Source organism: Anas platyrhynchos, chromosome 5 (genome assembly GCF_047663525.1).
Source record: "Anas platyrhynchos isolate ZD024472 breed Pekin duck chromosome 5, IASCAAS_PekinDuck_T2T, whole genome shotgun sequence".
In the NCBI taxonomy this organism is placed as follows: Eukaryota; Metazoa; Chordata; class Aves; order Anseriformes; family Anatidae; genus Anas; species Anas platyrhynchos.
In genome coordinates this window covers 30,080,785-30,101,742 of record NC_092591.1, presented here as the reverse complement: position 1 = coordinate 30,101,742, position 20,958 = coordinate 30,080,785, and the positions used below count along the sequence as shown (strand labels likewise).

General features: G+C 68.2%; 7 protein-coding genes across 9 annotated transcripts; 2 read left to right on the top strand and 5 right to left on the bottom strand.

Annotated features, from left to right (window-relative positions):
• Nucleotides 1–1,100: 1,100 nt before the first annotated feature.
• Nucleotides 1,101–2,775, bottom strand: LRRC10B (leucine rich repeat containing 10B). The gene is made up of 2 exons (XM_038179721.2): nucleotides 1,334–2,775; nucleotides 1,101–1,246 (listed from the first exon to the last, which is right to left on the bottom strand). Exon 1 carries the CDS (start codon nucleotides 2,545–2,547, stop codon nucleotides 1,690–1,692), a length of 858 nt encoding a protein of 285 aa, XP_038035649.2. The 5' UTR covers nucleotides 2,548–2,775; the 3' UTR covers nucleotides 1,101–1,246; nucleotides 1,334–1,689.
• A 266-nt stretch (nucleotides 2,776–3,041) lies between these two features.
• Nucleotides 3,042–5,008, bottom strand: SAXO4 (stabilizer of axonemal microtubules 4). 2 transcript variants are annotated; one of them, XM_038179724.2, is made up of 9 exons: nucleotides 4,624–5,008; nucleotides 4,430–4,538; nucleotides 4,153–4,346; nucleotides 3,896–3,996; nucleotides 3,777–3,827; nucleotides 3,623–3,703; nucleotides 3,452–3,553; nucleotides 3,294–3,366; nucleotides 3,042–3,215 (listed from the first exon to the last, which is right to left on the bottom strand). In XM_038179724.2, exons 1-9 carry the CDS (start codon nucleotides 4,781–4,783, stop codon nucleotides 3,079–3,081), a joined length of 1,008 nt encoding a protein of 335 aa, XP_038035652.2. In that variant the 5' UTR covers nucleotides 4,784–5,008; the 3' UTR covers nucleotides 3,042–3,078. The 2 variants fall into 2 exon arrangements, with proteins under 2 accessions (XP_038035652.2, XP_071894728.1); XM_072038627.1 differs by having other exon boundaries at nucleotides 3,042–3,366.
• Nucleotides 5,009–5,162: 154 nt separating this feature from the next.
• On the bottom strand, nucleotides 5,163–7,155 carry SDHAF2 (succinate dehydrogenase complex assembly factor 2). Its single transcript, XM_038179735.2, has 4 exons — nucleotides 7,021–7,155; nucleotides 6,217–6,446; nucleotides 5,585–5,694; nucleotides 5,163–5,451 (listed from the first exon to the last, which is right to left on the bottom strand). The coding sequence occupies exons 1-4, from the start codon at nucleotides 7,033–7,035 to the stop codon at nucleotides 5,321–5,323; spliced, it is 486 nt and encodes a 161-aa protein (XP_038035663.1). The 5' UTR covers nucleotides 7,036–7,155; the 3' UTR covers nucleotides 5,163–5,320.
• Nucleotides 7,093–14,253, top strand: CPSF7 (cleavage and polyadenylation specific factor 7). Its single transcript, XM_038179704.2, has 10 exons — nucleotides 7,093–7,200; nucleotides 7,514–7,647; nucleotides 9,491–9,709; nucleotides 9,925–10,028; nucleotides 10,307–10,452; nucleotides 11,712–12,120; nucleotides 12,215–12,333; nucleotides 12,422–12,590; nucleotides 12,698–12,871; nucleotides 12,976–14,253. The coding sequence occupies exons 2-9, from the start codon at nucleotides 7,594–7,596 to the stop codon at nucleotides 12,864–12,866; spliced, it is 1,389 nt and encodes a 462-aa protein (XP_038035632.1). The 5' UTR covers nucleotides 7,093–7,200; nucleotides 7,514–7,593; the 3' UTR covers nucleotides 12,867–12,871; nucleotides 12,976–14,253.
• A 277-nt stretch (nucleotides 14,254–14,530) lies between these two features.
• TMEM216 (transmembrane protein 216) lies at nucleotides 14,531–15,777 on the bottom strand. The gene is made up of 5 exons (XM_038179727.2): nucleotides 15,636–15,777; nucleotides 15,437–15,538; nucleotides 15,240–15,332; nucleotides 14,919–15,120; nucleotides 14,531–14,846 (listed from the first exon to the last, which is right to left on the bottom strand). The coding sequence occupies exons 1-5, from the start codon at nucleotides 15,775–15,777 to the stop codon at nucleotides 14,831–14,833; spliced, it is 555 nt and encodes a 184-aa protein (XP_038035655.1). The 3' UTR covers nucleotides 14,531–14,830.
• Nucleotides 15,778–15,912: 135 nt separating this feature from the next.
• TMEM138 (transmembrane protein 138) lies at nucleotides 15,913–18,448 on the bottom strand. The gene is made up of 5 exons (XM_038179728.2): nucleotides 18,303–18,448; nucleotides 17,499–17,747; nucleotides 17,257–17,428; nucleotides 16,426–16,501; nucleotides 15,913–16,287 (listed from the first exon to the last, which is right to left on the bottom strand). Exons 2-5 carry the CDS (start codon nucleotides 17,624–17,626, stop codon nucleotides 16,175–16,177), a joined length of 489 nt encoding a protein of 162 aa, XP_038035656.1. The 5' UTR covers nucleotides 17,627–17,747; nucleotides 18,303–18,448; the 3' UTR covers nucleotides 15,913–16,174.
• CYB561A3 (cytochrome b561 family member A3) lies at nucleotides 18,358–20,953 on the top strand. Of its 2 annotated transcripts, none has more exons than XM_038179720.2 (6): nucleotides 18,358–18,497; nucleotides 18,814–19,022; nucleotides 19,159–19,367; nucleotides 19,449–19,603; nucleotides 20,096–20,258; nucleotides 20,415–20,953. In XM_038179720.2, the coding sequence occupies exons 2-6, from the start codon at nucleotides 18,839–18,841 to the stop codon at nucleotides 20,436–20,438; spliced, it is 735 nt and encodes a 244-aa protein (XP_038035648.1). In that variant the 5' UTR covers nucleotides 18,358–18,497; nucleotides 18,814–18,838; the 3' UTR covers nucleotides 20,439–20,953. The 2 variants fall into 2 exon arrangements, with proteins under 2 accessions (XP_038035648.1, XP_038035647.1); XM_038179719.2 differs by having other exon boundaries at nucleotides 18,436–18,570.
• The last annotated feature ends 5 nt before the right edge of the window (nucleotides 20,954–20,958 follow it).

The window sequence follows — 20,958 nt, the reverse complement described above, 5'->3', positions numbered from 1 at the left end:
GGGGGGTACACGCGCTGCCTGCGAGCCCGGGGCGCCAGCAGCACCACAAAGGCTCGGGTTGCTGTGATAAATAATTGAGCTGCTCTTGAATAAGTAAAGGAAACTCCAGACGCGGGGCTGGCAGGGGGGCGATGTGCCCGGGGCAGCGTGGCGCTGGGTGAGGCCGGGGTGCTTTGCGGGGGGGACACACACCGGAGCCCGGTTCTCCTCGTCACCGGGGTCTTTGGAAGGAGGAGGGCTGGTGACGCGCTCGGTGCCGGTGCTCCCGTCACGCGGAGCCCAGCGCCTGCACCTCGGTGCCCGCAGTCAGCGGGAGCAGATGGAAATAGCAGCACGCTCCCAGCTGCGGCGAGGCCACGCGGCCGTGTGCGCAGGGAGCTGCGAGGAGGCAGGGCTATATATAGAGGCCGACGGATGGATGATGCGCCGCGCGCACGCCTCCCCAAAATGCCAGCAGCCCCCAAGGCTCGCGCCGAGCAGAAACGTGCGGGTCCCAGACACCAGCCCCAGCCCGGGACAGGCACAAATCCCACACCTGAGCCAGAAATCGGGATGCAGGGTGGGAAGAGGCACTGGAGAGGCAGGGACCCCGTCTGCAAGCATCACCTTTCATGCTTCCCTGTGCGTGGATCTCGTCCCTGCTGCGGGGAGAGGCTGGCGGCACCCCCGGCTGCCTGCACCCTGCGGCGGTGGCACAGCCCTGCTCAAGGGAAAGCGGCTTCTTAATGGCCTTGAACGCAGCCACGGCTCCTGCTGCAAAGAGGATGAAAAACCCCAAAGAAGGCAGAGGATGTGGTGGGCACGCAGGTTTGGCTGCCGGCCGCCCAGCCCAAGCCCTCGCAATTAAAAGCGGATGCGCGGTCTGTGCCCTCCGGTGAGCCGAGACCTCAGAGGTGGCACGGGGTGTGCCAGGAGGGCTCGGGGGTGGGCGGAGGGAACGGGACCGCATCCAGCCCTAAAAATAAGAATAAGCTGGCCCTGCTGCGCAGCACTGACAGGCTGAGTTCAACCCCCTTCCCAAACACCTCCCCCTTCCCCGCTGCAGCCCCCCCCCCCCCCCCCGAGAACCAAACCCAAAGCCTTTCCATACCAGATTTGCTGGGTTTGTGCTTTTTATTGCCAGGGTTTGGGACAAATGGGGCTCGAGGAGGGGAAGAGGGACGGTGAGCCTGCAGCCCTGTCTCCAGAGCCTGATTCTGCGTGCAGAAGAGGTTTGTGCGTTTCTCACTCTTCAAGGCAACGGGGTCTGCAGGCAAAGATGCAAAGCGTTGCTTCTTTCCGTCGTGCCCCGTGGAAGCAGGAGCAAAAGGCACCCGTGGAGGCGGTGAGGCACCTGCAGCTCGGTGTAGGAACGTCCCCAGAGCCGTGCTCCTGGGACACCAGCTTCTCAGGGACGCCTGTCCTGTGGGTGAGCAGGGTCTGCAGGGCCGCCCAGCAGGCAGAGGGAGGCTTCCCTTGTCCGGTGCTTGAGCCCTGTGCTTACGCAGGGTGCTCTAAGGTGGACTTGTGGATGCAAGCCATGAGCCCTGCGGGTCCAGGTGGCGGCTCTTTGTGGTCCCAGCAAATTGGGGACTGCTTTCCCTTGTGCAGAGGCTGCAGGCTTCCCATTCTGCACGCCCTAGGTGGGAGATGCTGGTCCTCGGCAGCCTGGTGGCACATCCTGGGGGTGTCCAGCTGCAGCACAGCACCTCACGTCTCCCCGGGGGAGCCCGGCAGGGCCGCACCGCCGCCCTCCGCGTCCCCCAGCAGCGGGGAGCCATCCCCAGGGGCCGCCGGGGAGGCCTCGGCGCCTTCCTCCTCCTCCTCCTCCTTCTCGCCCTGGCTCCGGAGGCCCTGCAGGCGCTCCTCCCGCGCCTCCATGTACTCCTGCGCCCCGTCACCCACCAGCTGCACGGCGTCGGCCACGCGGGGCGGCCTCCGCACGGGGTTGTGGTCGTAGGAGAGCAGGCGCAGCCCGGCCAGGCCGGCCAGGTCGGGGAAGCGGGCGATGCGGTTGCGGTCCAGGTCGAGGACGCGGAGCTGGCCCATGCGCAGCAGGGCCGGGGGGAACTCCTCGAAGCGGTTGCCGTAGAGCCAGAGCCCGCGCAGGCCGGCCATGCGGGGCAGGGCGCGGGGCAGGCGCGCCAGGCGGTTGTCGCCCAGCTGCAGGCTGTGCAGGCCGGGCAGGCCCAGCAGGGCGCGGGGGAAGCGGGCCACGAAGTTGCCCTCCAGCCAGAGGCAGCGCAGGCTCTGCAGGCGGGCGAAGGCGGGCGGCAGCCCCTGCAGCCCGTTGCGGCCCAGGTAGAGGTAGGCCAGGCGCGGCAGGCGGCACAGCGCCTCGGGCACCTCCAGCAGCTCGTTGCCGTCCAGGGCCAGCGTGCGGAGGTGCCGCAGCGCCGCCAGCTCGGCCGGCAGCTCCCGCAGCCCCGCGCCGCTCAGGTACAGCTTGACCAGCCCGCGCTGCGCCCACAGCGCCGCCGGCAGCCGCCCGCCGCGCACCTCCAGGCGCTGCTCTGAGCCCCCGGGGCCCTCGGCCGACACTGGCCGCGCCGAGCCACCGCTGCCCATCGCCCCCGGTACGCACGGAGCCGCCAGCACCCAGCACCGCACGGCGGGGGCACGGGGAGCCGCGGGGAACACCCACAGGGCCGGGACCACGCCCCCTCCGCGCTCAGACCACGCCCCCGAGACCAAAGCCACGCCCCCTTGGTTGGGGCCACGCCCCCTATTCACAAGTGACCACGCCCCCTTCGCATAAACCACGCCCCCATCGCATAAACCACGCCCCCATCGCGCTCAGACCACGCCCCCGAGTTCTAGGCCACGCCCCTAAACCCAAGGCCACGCCCCTCCGCGCTCAGACCACGCCCCCGAAGCAGGAGCCACGCCCCCTTGGCCATGACCACGCCCCCTATTCATCAATGGCCACGCCCCCTAGCCCCAGACCACGCCCCCTTTAACCTGGGACCACACCCCCTTCGCGTAAACCACGCCCCCATCGCGCTCAGACCACGCCCCCTCCCCCTTTGACCACGCCCCCGATCTCGAAGCCACGCCCCCTCGGCCCCCTCTCCTTTAATGCCCCTCCCCAGCCTTTTTTTACGGGGTGGGGGCCGTGAGCCCGGTGCCGCCGCCGCCCCCCAGCGCCGTGCGCAGGTTGCTGGTGCCGAAGCCGCTGTGCCGCGGGGCCTGGACGCCCCCCCAGGGCCGCGCCGTGCGGCTGGGCCCGGGCTGTGCTGTGAAACCAAGGGGCGAGGGGTAAGGGCTGGGCCCCCCCACCCCGTATCCGCGCCCCCCATCCCGGCTGCACTCACCTGGTGCTGCGGGGCTCGGGGTCCACGGGGGGGTCGCGGCACAGCCGTTGTTGGTGGTGAACCCCGACGGCTCCTATGGGGGGAACAGAGGGGTGGGCGCCCAGCCCCGTGGTGCTGGGGGTACTGGGGGTACTGGGAGGGTCGGGGTGCGCACCCACCATCCTGCCGGTGCTCTGCTGGCCCCGCAAATGGGCCTGGGCCGGGCAGGGGGCCTGCAGCCCCCGGGAGACGAGCAGGACCGGGGGGCAGCGGGGCGAGACCTGTGTGGGGACAGCGGGTGAGGCTGGGGGGGGGACACACGGGACGGGGACAGGACGGGAGCCACTCACCGGCACGCTCAGGGGGGTCTCCCGGCTGAAGCCGCTGCCTCTGTCGGAGCCCCGCGCCAGCACCGGGAGCGCCCTGCCGCCCTGTTTGGGATGGGGAGGGATGGGATGTGGGGGTCCTCAATTGGGGGTCACCTCGCCACCCCGTCCCTCTTACCGTGCCGCTATGGGGGGGCAGGTAGTGCGTGGTGGTGGTGCTGGCCCCGAGCTGCGGGAGAGAAATGCGTGTCGGGTGTTGGAGGGGGAAGAGGGGAGCCGAGGGGGCTGGGGGCTCACAGGCTGGCCCGGTGCTGCCGGCAGGATGACGCCGCTCAATGGGGTGGCCCTGGTGAAGCCCGTCTCCTCCTTGGCACCGATGGTTGTCCTCTGCAGGACGTCTGTGGGGTGGGAAATAGGGTGGGGGGTCTCAGCCCTGCTGCTCTGGAGCTCGCACAGCCTAGGGCATCCCCCTGCTTTTTGGGGTTGTGCAGGGCAGCGGGCTTCTGGGACCCCCAAACCTTCCCGGGCTTGGAGCTGTCCCCCCAAAACCGTACCTGTCTGGGCAGGATCAGCACCATGCTCCCCGGAGGCGGGCGGGGGGCTCACCGCCCCAGCACGGAGGTGAGGAAGGGGCTGCTCGCGGCCGTAGCCGCTGCCCGGCTGGTGGACATGCCGCGGCAGCAGGCTCCGGCCGTCGGGGAGCAGGAGGGGCTGGAAGTGCTCAGCCATGGTGGTGTCCCAGAAGGGGCTGTGGCAAGAGTTCAGGACGGCTGTGAGCAGGGGGGCCCCCAAAAAGTGCCCCTGTCCCCTCCCCGCCGCAGGGGTACGCACCCCCCTGCCGCGCTGCGCGGGCGGATGAGGCCAGCGGCATCGGAGCGGGTGTTGGAGACGAAGCCAGCGCCCACGTGGTGGCCGAGGAAGGGACGGAAACCGGGGTGGCCTGGGTGACACAGGGGGGCTCAGCCAGGCTGGTGAGCCCCCTACAGCTCCTGGGGGGGGGGAGGAGGGCTGCCCCACAGCCCTACCGTAAGCCACGGCGTAGGTGGTGGCGTAGAAATCCATCAGGTCCCCGCTGTCCCCTGCACGTGGCTTCGCGCTGAAGGGGCCCAGCCCCAGGGCAGGCGAGCCCCAGGGCAGGGAGCGCAGCTTGGCGCGGGGACAGACAAACGGACGGGTGGACGGCATGCTGCTGGGGTGCCCGCTGTCCCCACGGTGCCACCACAGGGACCCGGTGGCTGCAGGACGTCGCTGCGGAAGCCAGGAGCGCCGTGCTGTCTCCAGGTAACCGGCACGGTGACGCGCGGTGACCGCGGCCACACAGGGACTGTCACTGCTGCCTGGGGACACCAGCCCGGCTGGGACACCCTGCGGAGGGCGCTGGGGACCAGCTGTGGTGGCACTGCGGGCTCCCAGGGTCAGGCTGAGGAGCACCAGGGGTGGCTGAGGGCCCACAGGACACCCCCTGGCACGCAGCGGAGCGAGGTCCCCGCGGCTGCCACCTCCACCCCAGAGCAGAGCCCGGCGTGCAGCAGGAGGGGCAGCCAGGCAAGGCGAGCGGCAGGGCTAGCAGCCACAGCTTTATTCATCAAGCCCTGAGAGTCCGCGGGAGCCGCTGCCAGAGGAGGAGGAGAGCAGGGAGGGCGGCAGCACTGGTGTTTCTGCAGGGCCCCCGCTGCCCCTCCTCTGCTCCAGAGGGCGGGGAGGGGGAACGACAGCCACCCGTCAGCGTGGGGGCTCGAAGAGGTACTCCAGGTCCGGCTGCCGCAGCCTCTGCTCCTTCTTCTTGTTCTTGGCAAACTCCCTCAGCATGGCCATCACCTCGTTCTCAAACACGGCTGGCGTGGGCTTCGCTTCTGTGGCAAAAATAAGAAGAGCGGAAAAATCAGAAGAGCAAAAATAAGGAGAGCGGCCCCACGCAGCCCCAGGGCGCCCAGCACACCAAGCCCAGCTCCTGCAGCCCGGTGCCACCTCGGTGGCCACACGTACCTGTGGCCCAGTAATAAATGTCCCAGTCGTTGCTGGGCTCGTTGATGAGCCGGTCGTAGAGGTTCAGCTGCCGTTCGCTCATGCGGTTCAGGTTCTCCTTCGCAAAGAGGCTGGAAAGGGGAGGCAGGAGGATGAGTGTGGGGCGTGGAGGAAGAGCAGGGCTGGCACGGCAGCTGCTGCCTGGCTCTCTACGTGACACCAGAGGGCTGGGAGGAGCTGCTGTGTGCTGCCTCCTGCCCTACACCTCGGGTTAAGCTTTGTTACCTACCACAGGAGAAGCCCAGGAGGCCCCAAAAATCCTCCCCAAGGGTTTTGGACTCAGCCACCAGCTAGGAGCTTCCTCCAGACCTCTCACGCGCTGCCTCTGGCACCGTCCTGCCAGCAGCTGCACCGACCAAGCAGTGATTTATCCGACAGCTCGGTGCAGCTCCTCAGATGCTTGCCAGCTCCCCCCCAAGCAACACAACATCTCCTCAGGGCTTGGGATCTGACCGAGCCCTGCCCCATCAAGCTGATTCCTGCAACGCCCAGAGCTTTTCCTTGCTAATTAGGGGATGTAGCAGTGAGCTGAGTTGCGTGGCAGCTACGCTCGCCTCCTGAGCGCCGGGGGGGCCGGGCAGCCCGTGCCTCACCTGAGCAGGATGCAGTTCTCCAGCATGCCCCTCTTCCTGCTCTCGTACAGCAGCCGGGCCCTCTTGGTGGGCAGCGGCTCGTCGGGGCGCTCCTGCCAGGGGGGCAGGGGGATCTCCAGCACGTCCTTCCCCGAGTCGCTCGGCGAGTCCCCGCAGTAGCCACGCTGGGCACACAGCAGCAGGGGCCGGTGCAGGGCCCAGCGGGGCAGCGAGCAGAGCTGCGAGAGGGGCTGGGGCAGCAGCGGGGGCGTCAGGTGCCAACCTTAACACAGCCCCAGGCTACACCCCCCCACACCAACCCCACCGCCCCTAATCCCCACCCACCCCCCTGGACTCCAATTCCCCACCCACAGCACCCCAATTCCCCCCCCCCAAGCCCTGCTGCCCCTAATCCTCACCCCACCCCAAGCCAGGCCCCAATCCCACACCCCACATGCGACCCCCCCAGGCCCCAATTCCCCCGACACACCTCCCCATTCCCCCCGCAGCCCCCACTACCCCTAACCCCCCCACCCCCCCCACGAGTCCCCCAGCCCCCCATTCCCCCTCCCCAGCCCCCCAATCCCCACATCTTGCCCCTTTTACCCCCCCCAGCCCCAATCCCTCACCCCACATGCGCCCCCCCAAACCCCCCCCAAAGCCCCAATGCCCTAATCCCCGCCCCCCCACAGCCCCCAATTCCCCCCCCGCCCCCATAACCTCCCCCCCTACATCCCCCAAGCTCCCATTCCCCCCCTCAGGCCCCAATTCCCCTCCCCCAGCCCCCCATTCCCCCCAATCCCCCCCACTCCCCTCCCCTCTCACCCTGCCCGCCGCCATGACACCTCCACCGCCCCCTCCCCCCCCCCTCCCCCAGGGAGCCGCTCTACCCCCGCGGCCCCTCCCGTCTCTATGGTCAACCCGGGGCGGCGGCCGGAAGGGGCGGGGCTGGGCGGGCGGAGGCCGGAAGGGGCGGGGCGAGGCGCGGCGGCGCTGGCGGTGGCGGTGAGCGCGGGGCCTGCGGGCGGCACCGGGAGGGGCGGGGGGGGGGCGGGGAGGGGCCGCGACCCCCTCCCCTTGCACCCGGGGCCGGGACCGGGACCGGGACCGGGACCGGGGCTGGGGGGGGGCGGAACCGGGACGAGGGGGGCGGCACCGGGCCGGGGGGGGCGGAACCGGGCTTGGGGGGGGGCCAGGCCGCGGGGAGGCCGCACCGGGAGGGGATGGGGGGGGGGTGGGGACACCGGGGGGCACCGGGGGGAGTTGGGGGGGGACCGGGGGGCACCGGCAGTGACAGCCGCCCCCCCCCGTCCCGCAGTGCCCCCCCTTAGTGTGCTGCTGCTGCTCGTCCCGGTCCCGGTCCCGGTGCCGCCCCGGTCCCGGCCCCCGTCGGGAACTATGTCCGAGGGAGTGGACCTGATCGACATCTACGCCGACGAGGAGTTCAACCAGGTGAGGGGCTCCCCGGCGGCACCGGGGGGAGAGCAGGGCGCCAGCCCCCGGCACCCGAACGTTCCCCGGGGAACCCCCCGGCAATGGGAACGGGAACGGGAGAGGCGGGGGGCTGAGCGCAGGAGGTTTGGGGAAGGAGAGCGCCCGCAGGGCCCCGCGCTGCCCGTTGTGCCCGCGGGGAGAGAGCTGCATGAACCTGGCCGCAGTCAGCATGGGAAGGTTCGTCCGGAGGGGCTGGGGCACGGGGCACAAAAGGGCTTTGACAGAGCCGGTGGCTTCTCGGAGCTGGAAGTGATTAGGGCCGCCTGGCCCCAAGTGCCAGCGAGGGTGAGAAGCTGCTGGAGCATGCCCCAAGTGCCGGGACCACGAGCTGTGTGTTATCTGCTGGGAGCGCCACGGTTCTTAAACAGCAGAGCACCGAAAGCTGAGCAGAGCAGGAGGATCCCCAGCAGCTCCCAAGCCGCAGCGTCCCACAGCTGAGGGATTTCTGCCCCGGCTGCCTGTGTTGTGCGGGACTCGCCAAAAGTCAGGCACCTTTCAGGCAGAAAGTTTGCAGCCTTGGGCCTTGCCAGGGGGGGCAGCGGCGTGGGAGGCAGCCGAAGCAACCAGCTGGGCTGTTTTGAGAAGGAGAACGAAAATACTTGGCCCTGTTGATATTCCTGCAGCCTTTTTATCAGCTCCGCAGCTGAAAGTGCCGGACGCTGGGCGGTTACGCCTTGCCTGAGGAACAGCCGTGGTTGTCAGAGGGTGTCTGTGGGTAAAGGCGTGGATTTTGTGTCTCCGTGAGCCCCCGAGGGCTGCGTGCTGAGCAAATTTCCCCGGGGGCACCACAAGCTCCTGCAGTGCTGTGGGCTTGCAGCTCCCTGGCTGTCAGCACAGGGGTTTCACCACCTCGTGCTGGTTCCCCCAGCACTGGATCCGGGCGAGCCATCAGGACGAAGGGACGTAGTAACCACGGCGCTCGCCGTACGCTCCAAATTAAATATAGCACGGAGCAGGAGTGGGAATGGTACGGCGGATGTAGGACACTCGATTTCATGGCTGAGGAGCTGCTTGGGTGGCTGCTCCGTGCCGCACAGGGCGCAGTGGTGCAAATGCGGCCCCGCAGGAGTTCGGCTGGCCCGAGGGGGAGCAGGAGGAAGCCGCGCTGCCCGCCGGGCAAGGCGTTGCTTAGTGAGTTTGGTTTTCTGCCTCTGAACCCGTCCCGGTGCGTATCGCCGAGAGCCCAGCTGCTTCCTGGTGCGAGGAGCAAGCCGAGTCCTGCCCGGGCGCGCAGCTCGCGGCGAGCCAGCCCTTTGCCCACGCGGGGGAAGTGTGTGGGGAAAGAGAAAAGCTCGTGGGTGAAATCAGGAAGGGGAAAGTCAGCCCCGTGCAGCCCTGTGGCTCTGCTCCGGGAGCATCCTTCCCCTCCCCACGTTGTGGCAGGGTCACGCTGAGCATCGCGGTGCAGCACCCGCTGCCCCTCCTCCGTGCCGAGCGGGGAGGCTCAGGGATTTCCGTGCCGGCGGGGAGGAAGCACAATCCCGGGGGTTTCCACACGCCGAGGGTTTTATTTTTGGCCAGCCCAGGGTGCTGCGCGGTTTCGCAGGGTGGTGGAGAAGTGGAGAGGGGCTGGCTGGGCCTGGGGGAGTTCTGGCTGCGCAGATGAAGCCCTGGAGGAGAACGCGCTGTAGCTTCATTCATGCTCACCCAGAGGGGGATGAGAGTTGGCTTCTGCTGGGGGGGGTTTTAGAGGACTTGAGCACATCAGGGCAATCCTACAGAGCCCCGTGCGTGGCCACGGACCCCTTCCCAAGCCACATTCCCCTCCCCGGGCCTCCCCTCACGGTCTCTCCCCTCGCAGGACTCTGAGTTCAGTAATGCTGACCAGATGGATCTGTACGACGACGTGCTCGCAGCCAGCTCGCAGCCCCCCGAAAGCCGCACCAGCAGCTCGGAGCCGCCCCCCGAGATCCGGCAGGAGCCATCCCCCAAACCCAACAACAAATCCCCTGCCATCCTCTACACCTACAGCGGGCTGCGCAACAAGAGAGCCGCCGTCTACGTGGGCAGCTTCTCCTGGGTGAGTGCTGCAGGGGGTCCTCCAGAGAAGCCCCTGAGGGCTGTGGAGCTGCTGGGAGGTGCTGGGTCTCCTCAGGCCACACTGACGAGGCGTTCTGAGCTGGGCTTGACCCTAAAGTGCGAACGGGAACGGGGTTTGGAGCCCTGAGAGGCTTGGGATCCCAGCGGGACGGGCTGCGGGGGCTGACGGCAGCCTCTCTGCCCTGCTGCCCGCAGTGGACGACGGACCAGCAGCTGATCCAGACCATCCGCTCGGTCGGCGTCTACGACGTGGTGGAGCTGAAGTTTGCAGAGAACCGGGCCAACGGCCAGTCGAAAGGGTGAGAGCCGAGGGGGAGCACGGAGGAAACGGGGCGGGGAGCCTGGCCCGAGCGGCCGCAGCTTTCCCCAGCGGGTGCAGGGGTGGCGAAATGCAGGCTCCTGGCAGTGCCAGCGCCTGGAAAGGAAGCCGATGGGGACGTGAGGCTCCAGGCTGGTGTCAGGCAGTGGTGGGTGCTGCGGGGGGGGGCAGATTGGGGTTCTGGGGGGGTCCTACCCTGCCAGGGGGTGCAGCACTTGGGGCTGGCTCCTGCCCGCTGACCGCTGGGCTTCCCCGCAGGTACGCAGAGGTGGTGGTTGCCTCTGAGAACTCGGTCCACAAGCTGCTGGAGCTCCTGCCCGGCAAAATCCTCAACGGGGACAAGGTGGAGGTGAGGCTGGCCACGCGGCAGAACCTGTCCCAGTTCGAGGCGCAGGCTCGCAAACGTGAGTGGGGCGCGGGCGCGCCGCGGGTAGGGGGGGGGGCACCTCCCGCAGGACCCTGCCGAGCTGTCAGGCCGAGCCCTCGGGGCGGGGGGACGCTGCCAGCAGCCTCTGGGGGTGATGTCCTATTGCTGCCGAGTCCGCTTAGCTCCTGACTCGAGTCTTTATGATCCCCTTTTAGGTGCTCACACACTGCGAAGATCCCTCGTAGCCTCCTCCTCCTCCTTCTCCAAACTGAATGGGCTTAAGCTCTTCAGCCTACCAGCATAGCTAAGACCCTCCATAGCTAGTTGTAGCTCTTCTCTGGATCTCCTCCAGAATTTGTCCATCCCTGCGGAGGTAAGGTGCCCATCACTGGACGCAGGATTCCAGCTGGGGCCTGGCCGTGGGCTTCCTACTATGGCAATAGGTGCTCCTTGCCTCACTCCGCAGCGATGTGACACCCCGGCCCCGTGCCGGGGGGCTCTGCGGAGCCGCAGGGACTGACCTGGCAGGAGCACGGATGAGGAGGTCTTGGCCAGCTGTGGCCGTTGTAGATCCGTGACCCCGTTCCATGCGAGGAGAGCCCTTCTTTCTGAGCGCTCTGCCCTTTGCCCCCTCCCTTCAGCTCCAGCACTGGTCGCTGCTCGGCAGCGCCGTTAGACGGCGTCCCTGCCTGCCCTCGTGGAGCAGAGCGCGTCCCCTTCTGGAGTTTTGGCCTCCCTCGAGAGGCTTTGTGGTGGTCTCGGCAGTTCCCCCAGGGCTCCTGTCCCCTCTTTCCTCTCCTGGCTCATCCTCAAAGCCTCTTCAGACATAGCAAGGGTTCCTGCCCGTCTCTTCTAGGGCAGCCAGGCACTGAGTTTTCCTTCCTCCAGCTGTCAGCGCTTGCGTTCTGTCCCCTGGTGTCCCTCCACGCCCAGGCTGGTTCAAATCCCTTCCCATCAGCAGCTGGCGGGTGCTCTGGGTTGTCTGATAGCTTCTGGGACTTGGGACTTGGCCACCTCTCCCCGTTCCTCGGGGCTTTTCACCTCCGTCCGTGTAACCCGCTTGCTCTGCGACGCCCCATGCGGGCGGCCGGCGCCCTGCTGAGAGCGCGGGGCCCTCCTGGAGGCATGTGGAAGCGGAGGCTACGCTTGGCTGGCTGCATCCATCTCTGGGCACCTCCAGCTCTGCAGAAACCGGACCTCAGTGGGCGGGCGGGGAGGAGGAGGAGGAGGAGGAGGTCTCCGAGGCGTGCGGGGCCCGCAGTCACAGCTCACGGCCCTTTCCCGTGCCGCTTGCAGGTGTTCCGCCACGGGCCCACTCCCGGGACTCCCTGGACTCCGTGGATGGCCGCGCCACGCCGACGGACAACGCGCTGCCGCCCGCCCGCGTGGAGAAGCCCCCCTCCATCCTGCCCTTCTTCAACCGCCCCCCCGCCGCCCTGCCCCTCATGGGGCTGCCCCCGCCGCCCATGCCGCCCCCGCCGCCCCTCTCCTCCGGTTTTGGCGTCCCCCCGCCGCCGCCCGGCATCCACTACCAGCACCTCATGCCCCCGCCGCCCCGACTGCCCCCACACCTGGCTGTGCCGCCCCCGGGGGCCGTCCCCCCGGCCCTACACCTCAACCCGGCCTTCTTCCCCCCGCCCAGCGCCACCCTGGGGCCCCCGCCGGACACCTACGGCAAGGCCATGGCCCCCTACAACCACAGCAGGTGAGCGGAGGGCGAGGGAGAGGGGGCTTGGTGCCAAATAGGGTGGGGGCAGCCGTGCCGACTCCCCCCCACCCATGCGTGTGTCTCCGCGCAGCCGGGAACTCGGCCCGCCGCCACCCGCCGTGAGCGAGGTGGAGTTTGAGGAGATCATGAACAGGAACCGGGCCATCTCCAGCAGCGCCATTTCCAAGGCGGTGTCGGGCGCCAGCGCAGGTAACGGTGACCCCGTCCCCGTCCCCATCCCCCTGCCCTGACCCCGCAGCTCGCCCGCATCCCTCAGCCCCGCTCCGCTCCCACCCAGGCGACTACAGCGACGCCATCGAGACCCTCCTGACGGCCATCGCCGTCATCAAGCAGTCCCGCGTGGCCAGCGACGAGCGGTGCCGCGTCCTCCTCTCCTCCCTCAAAGACTGCCTGCATGGGATCGAAGCCAAGTCCTACAGCACGGGCGCCAGCAGCAGCTCCTCCAGGTACTGCGCCCGTCCCGGCGTCTCGCTCTCTGTCCCTTCTGCGGGGAGAGACCCGGCTGCATCCCCCTGGGAGGTGACCAAAAAATCTTTTTGTTCTTTTTCCCCAGGAAACGGCACCGGTCCCGGGAGCGCTCTCCCAGCCGGTCCCGCGAGAGCAGCCGGCGGCACCGGGACCTGCTGCACAGCGAGGACCGGCACGAGGACTATTTCCAGGAGCGGAACCGGGAGCACGAGCGGCATCGGGACAGGGACAGAGACAGGGACCGGCACCACTGAGACAGGTGAGCCGCAGCCAGGCGCTGCTGCACCCTCCCGCAGGACTGGAGACGCCTGTGGGGGTCTCCGGAGCAGCGCTGAGCACCCCTCTCCTCCCTGTGCCCTGCAGGAGTTCGGCAGTAAGTGGTTTTTAATGGACTCGGATCTCCTCACCTCGACCAGGACTGTGCCACCGAGGCCGCTCCACCCCCTTACCCTCTCCCCGCCGCCCCCGGCTCTCTCCGGGCACCCGAGGAAGGGCCTGGCTGCGCCCCGCCGCCTCCCTCCGACACCTCGTGGCCTTGGGGCCTGAGCCCTCGCCCACACCCGCCGCCGCTGCTGCTGCTTCCCGGGGAGAGGCTGGAAGCCGGGGAGCCCGGGGCCGCCCCGCTCTGCGGATACTTGGACCCAAAGAGAAATGGTGCTTTTCTACCACGGAGGGAGGTTTGTGAGCCTTTTCCTCTCCGCAGCCCTTTGGGGTATGTCCGGAAGGGGACGGATCCCCCGCAGGCGCGTGCAGCAAGGGGGTTTGGAGGCGTGCAGCTCACGCCCTGTGTCTGTAGGGCCAGAGGAGGCGCGGGGAGTTGTGCCTGGTCCCAGCGGGATCGCTGCCGCCGTGCACCTCTCCCAAAGCAGCAGCTCTGGCCAGCAGGCAGCAGCGGGGCCCCGCGTGGAGCCGGCCTCTCCCGCAGAGCCTTCCTTGTTTTAGAGGAAGCAGAGGAGGCAGGGCGGGCTGCCACCCGCAGCCGGCGGGCCTCGGGGACTGCGCGTTCCGCGCCAGGGGCTGCCCCCTTCCCTGCGGCGTTGCCCTGACCCCCCTTTCCCACCGGGTGGTGGCACCCCGACTGTGTCACGCGGTCGCAGGCTGGGACGGGGTGGTGGGGACAAGGCCAGGAGGTTTCTGTGCCTGGCGGGGCTGCGCAGAGCTGTGTGCAGCCGCTTCCAGGCCAGGGAGCAGCCCCCAAGCCCCACAAGGGTCCCTCCGGCACAGGCTGCGTGCTGGAGGAGCCCAAGGGGGTCGGGGTGGAGACCCAGAGCGATTTCCAGCCCCCAGCGGGGCGGGCTTGCCCTCTGAACTGTGGCCGGACAGGAGAAACCCGGCTCCAGAGGTCTTTTTAGGCTAAAATCACACAAAACAAAAGAGAAAAAAAAAAAATCTGTAAAGTATCATGAGGTGCCGGCTTAGCGGGTGAGTGCTGGGGGGAGCATTTGGTGGGAGAGTTCTGTTTTTTTTACTTAACGACACAAATTTTTAGTTTCTTTCCAAATAGTGGGGAAAAGTGCAGAGCAAACCCCTATTAACCACCCGGCGAGGCGCTGCCCCTCCTGCTCGCAGTGACTAGATTTGTTTGTCTTTCTGATAGGTTGGAAATTGTGTAATAAACTTGATGACGTTGTCAGTCTTTTATATGGCGCTGTAGGGAGCTTCTCTCGGGGCTTTTAGGGGATGGACGTGGCGGGGGGAGCGTTGTACGGCCCCTGTGTGGAACGAGGCTGCATGGGAGGGAAGGGCAGCAAGAGCCAAGTGTCCCCACTCTCCTGTGGCACTTTCACGGGGCTCTTTGTGCCCCCACGGTGAGATCTGGGCAGTGATGGCAGGGGGCAGCACAGGCAGTGCTGTGCTAGAAGCTCTTGAGCGCTCCATGCCCAGCCTGCTGCCCTGTGGGACGCCAGATGCCCAGGCACCAGGTAAAAATAAATATTTATTGGAAAATAGTGACTGCTTCTGAGAACACAGTAGAAAAAAATAATTCTCCGTACCTTGAACTGAGCTGCGTGGCACCAGCCCCGGGGGGCCGGGTGGCAGCAGGGCAGGCGCTGCCCGGCGCGTCGCTCGCTCGCTCATGCTGCGGGCGAAGCGGAGGGGATCGGGCAGCGGGGAGACCGCTCCTGGGGCTGCCCACGGGTGCCAGCGTGGGCCTGGGAGCCGGGCTGGCTCACTGCTGCCTCGCGTACCTGTGCCTCGGCTGCTCCGGTGCAGGGCCTCAATACGCATCAACGCTGCGAAGGACAGGGGACGTGTGAGCAGAGCAGCCCGCAGCACCGCGGCGCTGCCCTCGCCCCGTGCTGTACCTGGAGAAGGAGAGCAGCGCCAGGACGCCCAGCAGCAGCTCCGCGGCGTAGAAGAGCAGCAGGATGGCGCTGAGGATGGCCTCCAGGCGCAGGGTGTAGGTCTGCAGCAGCAGGTAGTAGGCTGCCATCACGGCCGCCGGCACGGTGAGGGCCAAGCTAACGGCGAGCGGCACCTTCCGCTGGCACAGGTTGCCCTTGGAGCCTGCGGGGCGCACGGTCAGCGGGGCGGGGGCTGCCCCATTCCCCCCAAAACCCCCGGGATGGGGCAGCAGCAGGGGGAGTGGGGGAGGGCCGTGAGGAAGCCCCTTCCCCAGGACTCACCAAAGAAGATGCGGGTGGCCTCGGTGCCCAGGTAGAGCAGCAGCAGCGCCGCGTCCAGCAGCAGGTTGCTGACGGGGTAGGGCAGCAGCAGCGCTGCGGGCACGGCCGGCTCAGCGCCCCCGCCCCACCGCGGGGCGAGGAGGGGGGGGCGAGAGGAGGATGAGGAGGGGCTGGGGGGGGGGAGGAGGAAGGCTCACCCTTGTAGGCGAAGATGAAGGCCTCGGCCACGAAGTAGGTGGCGCTGTACCAGCCGTTGAGGAACAGCAGCACCTGCAGCGGCACCGAGGAGCGCTGGCGGCCTGAGGGGGAGCCCAGGGGGGGGTCACGGCCCCGCTCCGAGCCCCCCACCCCCCTCGCCACCCCCGGTCCCCGTTACGGCCCCGCCGCGCTCCTCACCCCTGGGCGCCATCTTGCGTCTCCATGGCAACCGGCGGGGAGCGCGCGCCGCTCTGCCCGCCCTCTCTATGGTTCTGGAGGACCGGGGGCGGGGGGCGCGGGTTCGAGGCCCGCGGCTCCCCTGTCCGTGTGTCTGTCCCATACGGGCCACCAACCCGCTCTGTGACCCCCCCCCAGAAGCCTGGCCCTGCGTTTCCTGCTCTCCCCACAGCAGGCAGGGATGCTCCCCGCGGAAGGGGAGAGCAGGAGGGCCCAGGGACGCACAGACAGAGCAGCCTCTGGAAAACACAGCGAGTTTATTCCTTTACTACCCACAAAAACACCCAAGTCCCACCAGGGGCTGTGACGCAGAGGCAGACCAGGACACACCAGCATCCTGCTGATCCCTGCCGTCTGCATGAGCCGCGCCAGCGCCAGCAGCGGGCCTGGACGCTGGAAGCACAAAGAGCACCGCTGAGGGGCCCGGCCCAGCTCCCCCGGCCTCTGGGATCCGTCCCTCGGGGAGAGGAGTTGCAGAGGGGCAAGCTGGAGCGGCGCCGTCAGCCGCGGAAGTGAGCAAACTCCTTGCGCAGCCAGAGCGAGTCCTGGTAGAAGAGGGGGTCGCCCAGGTGCACCGCCGTCCGCTTGTAGAAGTAGCAGTAGAGCACGGCCGCTGCGGGACACAGAGGGAAGGAGGTGAGGGGAGGCCTTTTGGGGTCACGGCCAGAAGGGCCTGGGGTGCCCACACGGCCTCCAGGAGCCCCCAGCCTCCCTCTCTGCTCCTGCTGCCCCAGCCGACGCGAGCCCTTACCCAGCCGCTGGAAAACAAAAAGCGTCTGCAGGCCCTCGGTCCAGACGAAGCGGCTGGAGTCCCTCCACCGCAGGTTCTGACGGGGACAGGAGGAAGGACACATGCCTCAGCTTGGGGGCAGCACCTCCGGCTCCCACGGCCTGGCCGCCGCTGATCCCGGGCCCATGTGATGCTGCTGGCTCCGGGAGCAGCCGCATCCCAAAGGTTAAGCGGCTCAGGGGATTTGGGCAGCGAGCCAGGACCTATTCTGGCCTCGCTCTTCAGATCCCTGCAAATCCCCATCAATCCCCTGCCCGGACAGCGTGGGCAGGACGGCCCCGGGCACTACCCCAATGTCCCTGGGGCAGTGGGGTGGGGACAAGCCCTCGCCCCAGCCCTGTGGAATCCCCATTTTGGGGACTGGCAGCTGGGACAGGGAACAGGGGACAGAAGGGGACCCCCAGGGCTTGAAGCCAGCAGGAAGGGGCTGCCCCCAGCCTCCCTGCACGGGCATTTGCTGGGGATTAATCCCAGGTAAACTGGGAGCTGCCGCCACAGCCTTCAGCAGGGATCGCTCCAGCGGGGGCTTCTGTGGCAGCACGCAGCCAGAGCCGCCACGCTTTCCCTGGGGAAAGAGGATTTTGCAGCAGGTCGCAGCGCTGAGGGCGGGGGCTGGGATGTGGCAGCTCCCTACCAGCCCAATCAGGGGGGCAACAGGGATGGGGGCACACCAAAACGTCCCCAGCAGTGGGAAACCGTGCCCTGCCTCTCCTGGGAAAGGGACAGAAGGCAGCAGGGGGTGGTGGCTGCTGCCTGTGTGCCCTTGGGCAAATTGGGCAGCCCCCAGCCTACCATGACCCAGACGTGGAAGGAAATGCTGAGCGCCAGGTAGGCTGCGGACAGCAGGATGGTCCCCTTGAACTTGTGGAAGAGGAGGTTGACCAGCCCGGCCTGGAAGACGAAGGTGTTGAAGAACATGAGGAAGATAATGATGACGTTGAAGAGAATGGCGATGTCCTGGATGCTGAGGGAGAGGAGAGGCACGGTGAGAGCCCAGCCCTTCTGCCCCGCTGCCCTGCCCTGCTGGCACTCACATAAAGAGGATGAGCTGGACAGCAGGGGCTGTGCGGAGCAGCTCCGAGAAGGAGTTGACAAACAGGTCGTAGAACAGCAGCAGAAACTGCAGGAACAGCACCAGGCTGTAATTGCTGGTCTGGAGCATCTTCCTTCCCGGGGGGCTGGAGCCCTCAGCCCCGGCATCCCCAGCGGTGCAGGCAGCTCATGGTGTGGTGCCAGGGGCTCAGCATCGGGGGCTCAGCATCGCCGCTCCCTACAGCTGGCACCTGCGGGGGGAGCAGAGGTTTTGCTTGGTAGGGAGCCCAGCTCCTGAACCCTGCCACCTTCCTCTGCCAGGAAACTCAAAGCGGGGTGAAAGCCACAGCGCGTCCTGACGGTTCCCAGGGGCTCTCTTTGGCCGCTCTCTCCCACCCTCCAGGCTCCAACTGCCCCCGATTTCACGGAGCAAACACGAAAAAAAAAACACAAAAACCACAGGGGACGAGGAGGACGTGCGAGCCCTAGGGAACCACGGGCAGATTACTCACACCTCTCCCCGGCAGCGCTGAGCAGGCCAGGCCGTGCCCCAGCAGCGCTCCCCACCACCTCACCCCGCGGCGCCGGGCGGGGAGGCGCGGGTGAGGCAGGGGCCGGGGGGGCAGGGCCGGGCCCTTCTCTACCAGGGGACCCCCGGGGCTGGGAATCACCCCCCGGACTCGCAGCCCGCCGATCCCCGAGCGGCCCCAGCCCACCCCCGAGCGGCTCCAGCTCCCCCCCGAGCCTCCCCCGGTGCCGTCCCGGCGGTGCCCGGCTCCCCCCGGTGCCCCCGGCCCAGCGCTCACCCGCGGCCGCCATCTTGCGTCTCCATAGCAACGGCGCGCGCGGGGAGGGGGGAGGAAGAGAAGGAGGAAGCGGAAGCGCGGGGGGGCCGCTCTAGCCGCCGCTCTCTATGGTTCTCCCCGGCTCTCCCCTGCCCGGCGCGGGGGGACCACCGAGTCGGGCGGCTAGAGCGTCCCCCCCCAACATGGCGGCGCCCAGTGAGGGCGAGGGGGAAGCGGGGGAAGCGGCGGAGGCGGCGGGGGGGGGCCCGGGGCTGCTTCCCCGCGGCCGGTGAGGGGGAGCGGGGACGGGGGGGGGGCGCAGGGAGCCCGCGGGTGCGTGAGGGGCTGCGGGGAGCACGGGGGGGGGGCGCACCCGGGGCTCCCCCCCCTCCACCCCCCGGGAGGCGTGTGGCTGGCGGCGGGGCCGCCCCCGGGGTGCGGGTTCCCGTTTGGGGCCGGCTCCTCCCCCCGGTGCCCGCCCGCAGCGGGGAGCCGGGCGGGGAGGCTGACGGAGCTCGAATTTCCCTTCCAGGCTCGGCCGCCCCCCCGGTGCCGCGATGCTGGCCGTGCCCCTGCGGCCTTTCTGCGCCTTCCTGGCCGGCCTGGGCCTCCTCTGCCTGGCCTTCGTGGCCGCCTGGTGCCAGCGCTGGCGCGGGGGCTTCGCCTGGGACGGCAGCGCCCGAATGTTCAACTGGCACCCGGTGCTGATGGTGGCGGGCATGGTGGTGCTCTACGGAGCAGGTGAGTGGCCAGGCAGAAACCCCCTGCTCCCCCCCTGGTCCCCTCTGCTCCCCCCTGCTCCCCTTTGCACCCCCCGTGCTTCCCCTGCTCCCCCCTGGTCCCCCCCGGCTCCCCCTGACCCCTCTCGCCCCGCCAGCGGCCCTGGTGTACCGCCTGCCCCCCGCCTGGCACGGCCCCAAGCTCCCCTGGAAGCTCCTGCACGGCGCCCTGGCCCTGACAGCCTTCGGCCTCACGGTGGTGGGGCTGGTGGCCGTCTTCGGCTTCCACAACGCCTCCAAGACGCCCAACATGTACTCGCTGCACAGCTGGCTGGGGCTGGCCACCGTGCTGCTCTTTTCCTGCCAGGTGGGTGCGTGTTCCATCCCCCCCAACCCGCCCTGCGTCCCAGCCCCCCAAATTTCCCTTCCTCAATCCCTTTCTCCGCAGTGGCTGGCTGGCTTCAGCGCCTTCCTGCTGCCCTACGCGCCCCCCTGGCTCCGTGCCCTCTACAAGCCCGTCCACGTCTTCTTCGGCTCCACCATCCTCATGCTCTCCGTGGCATCCTGCGTGTCGGGAATCAACGAGAAGCTCTTCTTCAGCCTGTGAGTGTTGCAGCGGGGCTCTGCCGGACCAGCGACGGGGAAAGCCCCCGCGGGGCGAGAGGCTGGGGAGCTGGGACTGTATTTTTATCTCCGTGCTTGCAGTGCTATCAACCGAAACTAAGCATGGGCTTAACTAAGGGAAGTGAAAACTTTCCCCCCGGCCCAGGTGCGTGGTTAACCACCGCAGCTCCCTGCTGCAGGGTGGATAAGGAGTTATGTGGGCTGCGGGGAAGGCTGGACGTGATGAGGAAGGCTCTTGGTGGGTCGTGACTCTCCAGATGTCACCTCCAGCCCCGTGCTGCTTTGTATAACAGCCACTGGCGGCTCCTTGCAGCAGCACCCTCAGGGGCCAGGGGGCTGGGACGGCCTCAGACGGGACAGGCAGCCACGGGAGCGGTGTTATGGGGCTGCTGGGGTTGTGGGATTCTTCCTGCTGTAGCAAGTGAAGCTGTGCTGGGGGCACAGAGCCAGCCTTGTGATTCTCCTCCGCAGGAAGAATGGGACAGCGCCGGTGCCCTACAACCGCCTGCCCCCCGAGGCTGTCTTCGCCAACACTCTGGGGCTCCTCATTGTCCTTTTTGGGGTCCTGGTGCTGTGCGCCCTGGCCAAGCCCGACTGGAAGCGCCCCGAGGACGGCTCCACGGACACGCGCCAGGTACCCGCAGCGCTGTGGTGCTGCACATCGGCTCCCAGGGTGGCTTTGAGGAGCCGAGCCGGGGGTCTGCCACCCCCTGTAGCCCCAACCGGTCCGTCCCTGGGCTGGGCTGGGCAGGGGAGCGCAGGCTCCAGGCTCACCCACATCTCCCTGCAGCCCCTGCTCGGCACTGAGCGCTGACGCCTCCGAGATCTCCCCCTGCCGTGCCGGGGCTGCCAGCCTGGAGCTCTCCGACCCCGTTGCTCTCCCGCCTGCCCCGACGCCTCGCCTTCTCCGGGCTGCCTGTGCCCAACGCTCTTCTGTCGGTGGGAAGAACCGGGGTCAGCTGCCTCACAGCAGAGACACCGCTGCAGTGGGGACACCTTTTTGCCTGCGTCCTCGTGCCTCTGCCTGCCAGCTCTTGCGGGGTCCAGCTGTCCCCTCACGCCCGGACCGGGATCTGTGCCAAATCGGCTGCCCCTGAGCCCTGCGGTGCCATCTTGAGCACCTCGTCAGGTCGGAAGCTGCCAGAGGAGCGCCCCGTGACTGGTGGTGCTGGGAGCCAGCACAGCACGAGCTGCCCCAGCCCTGCCTCCTCTGCGGGGTCGGCCGGAGGCCTTGCAGCGTGCCTTACCCCTCGGGGGGATGTGTGTGTGGTGGTGGGACCAGCTCAGCAGCCCTCAGGGACGCTTAATAAAGCGCTGGCTTCCGCAGCACTCTT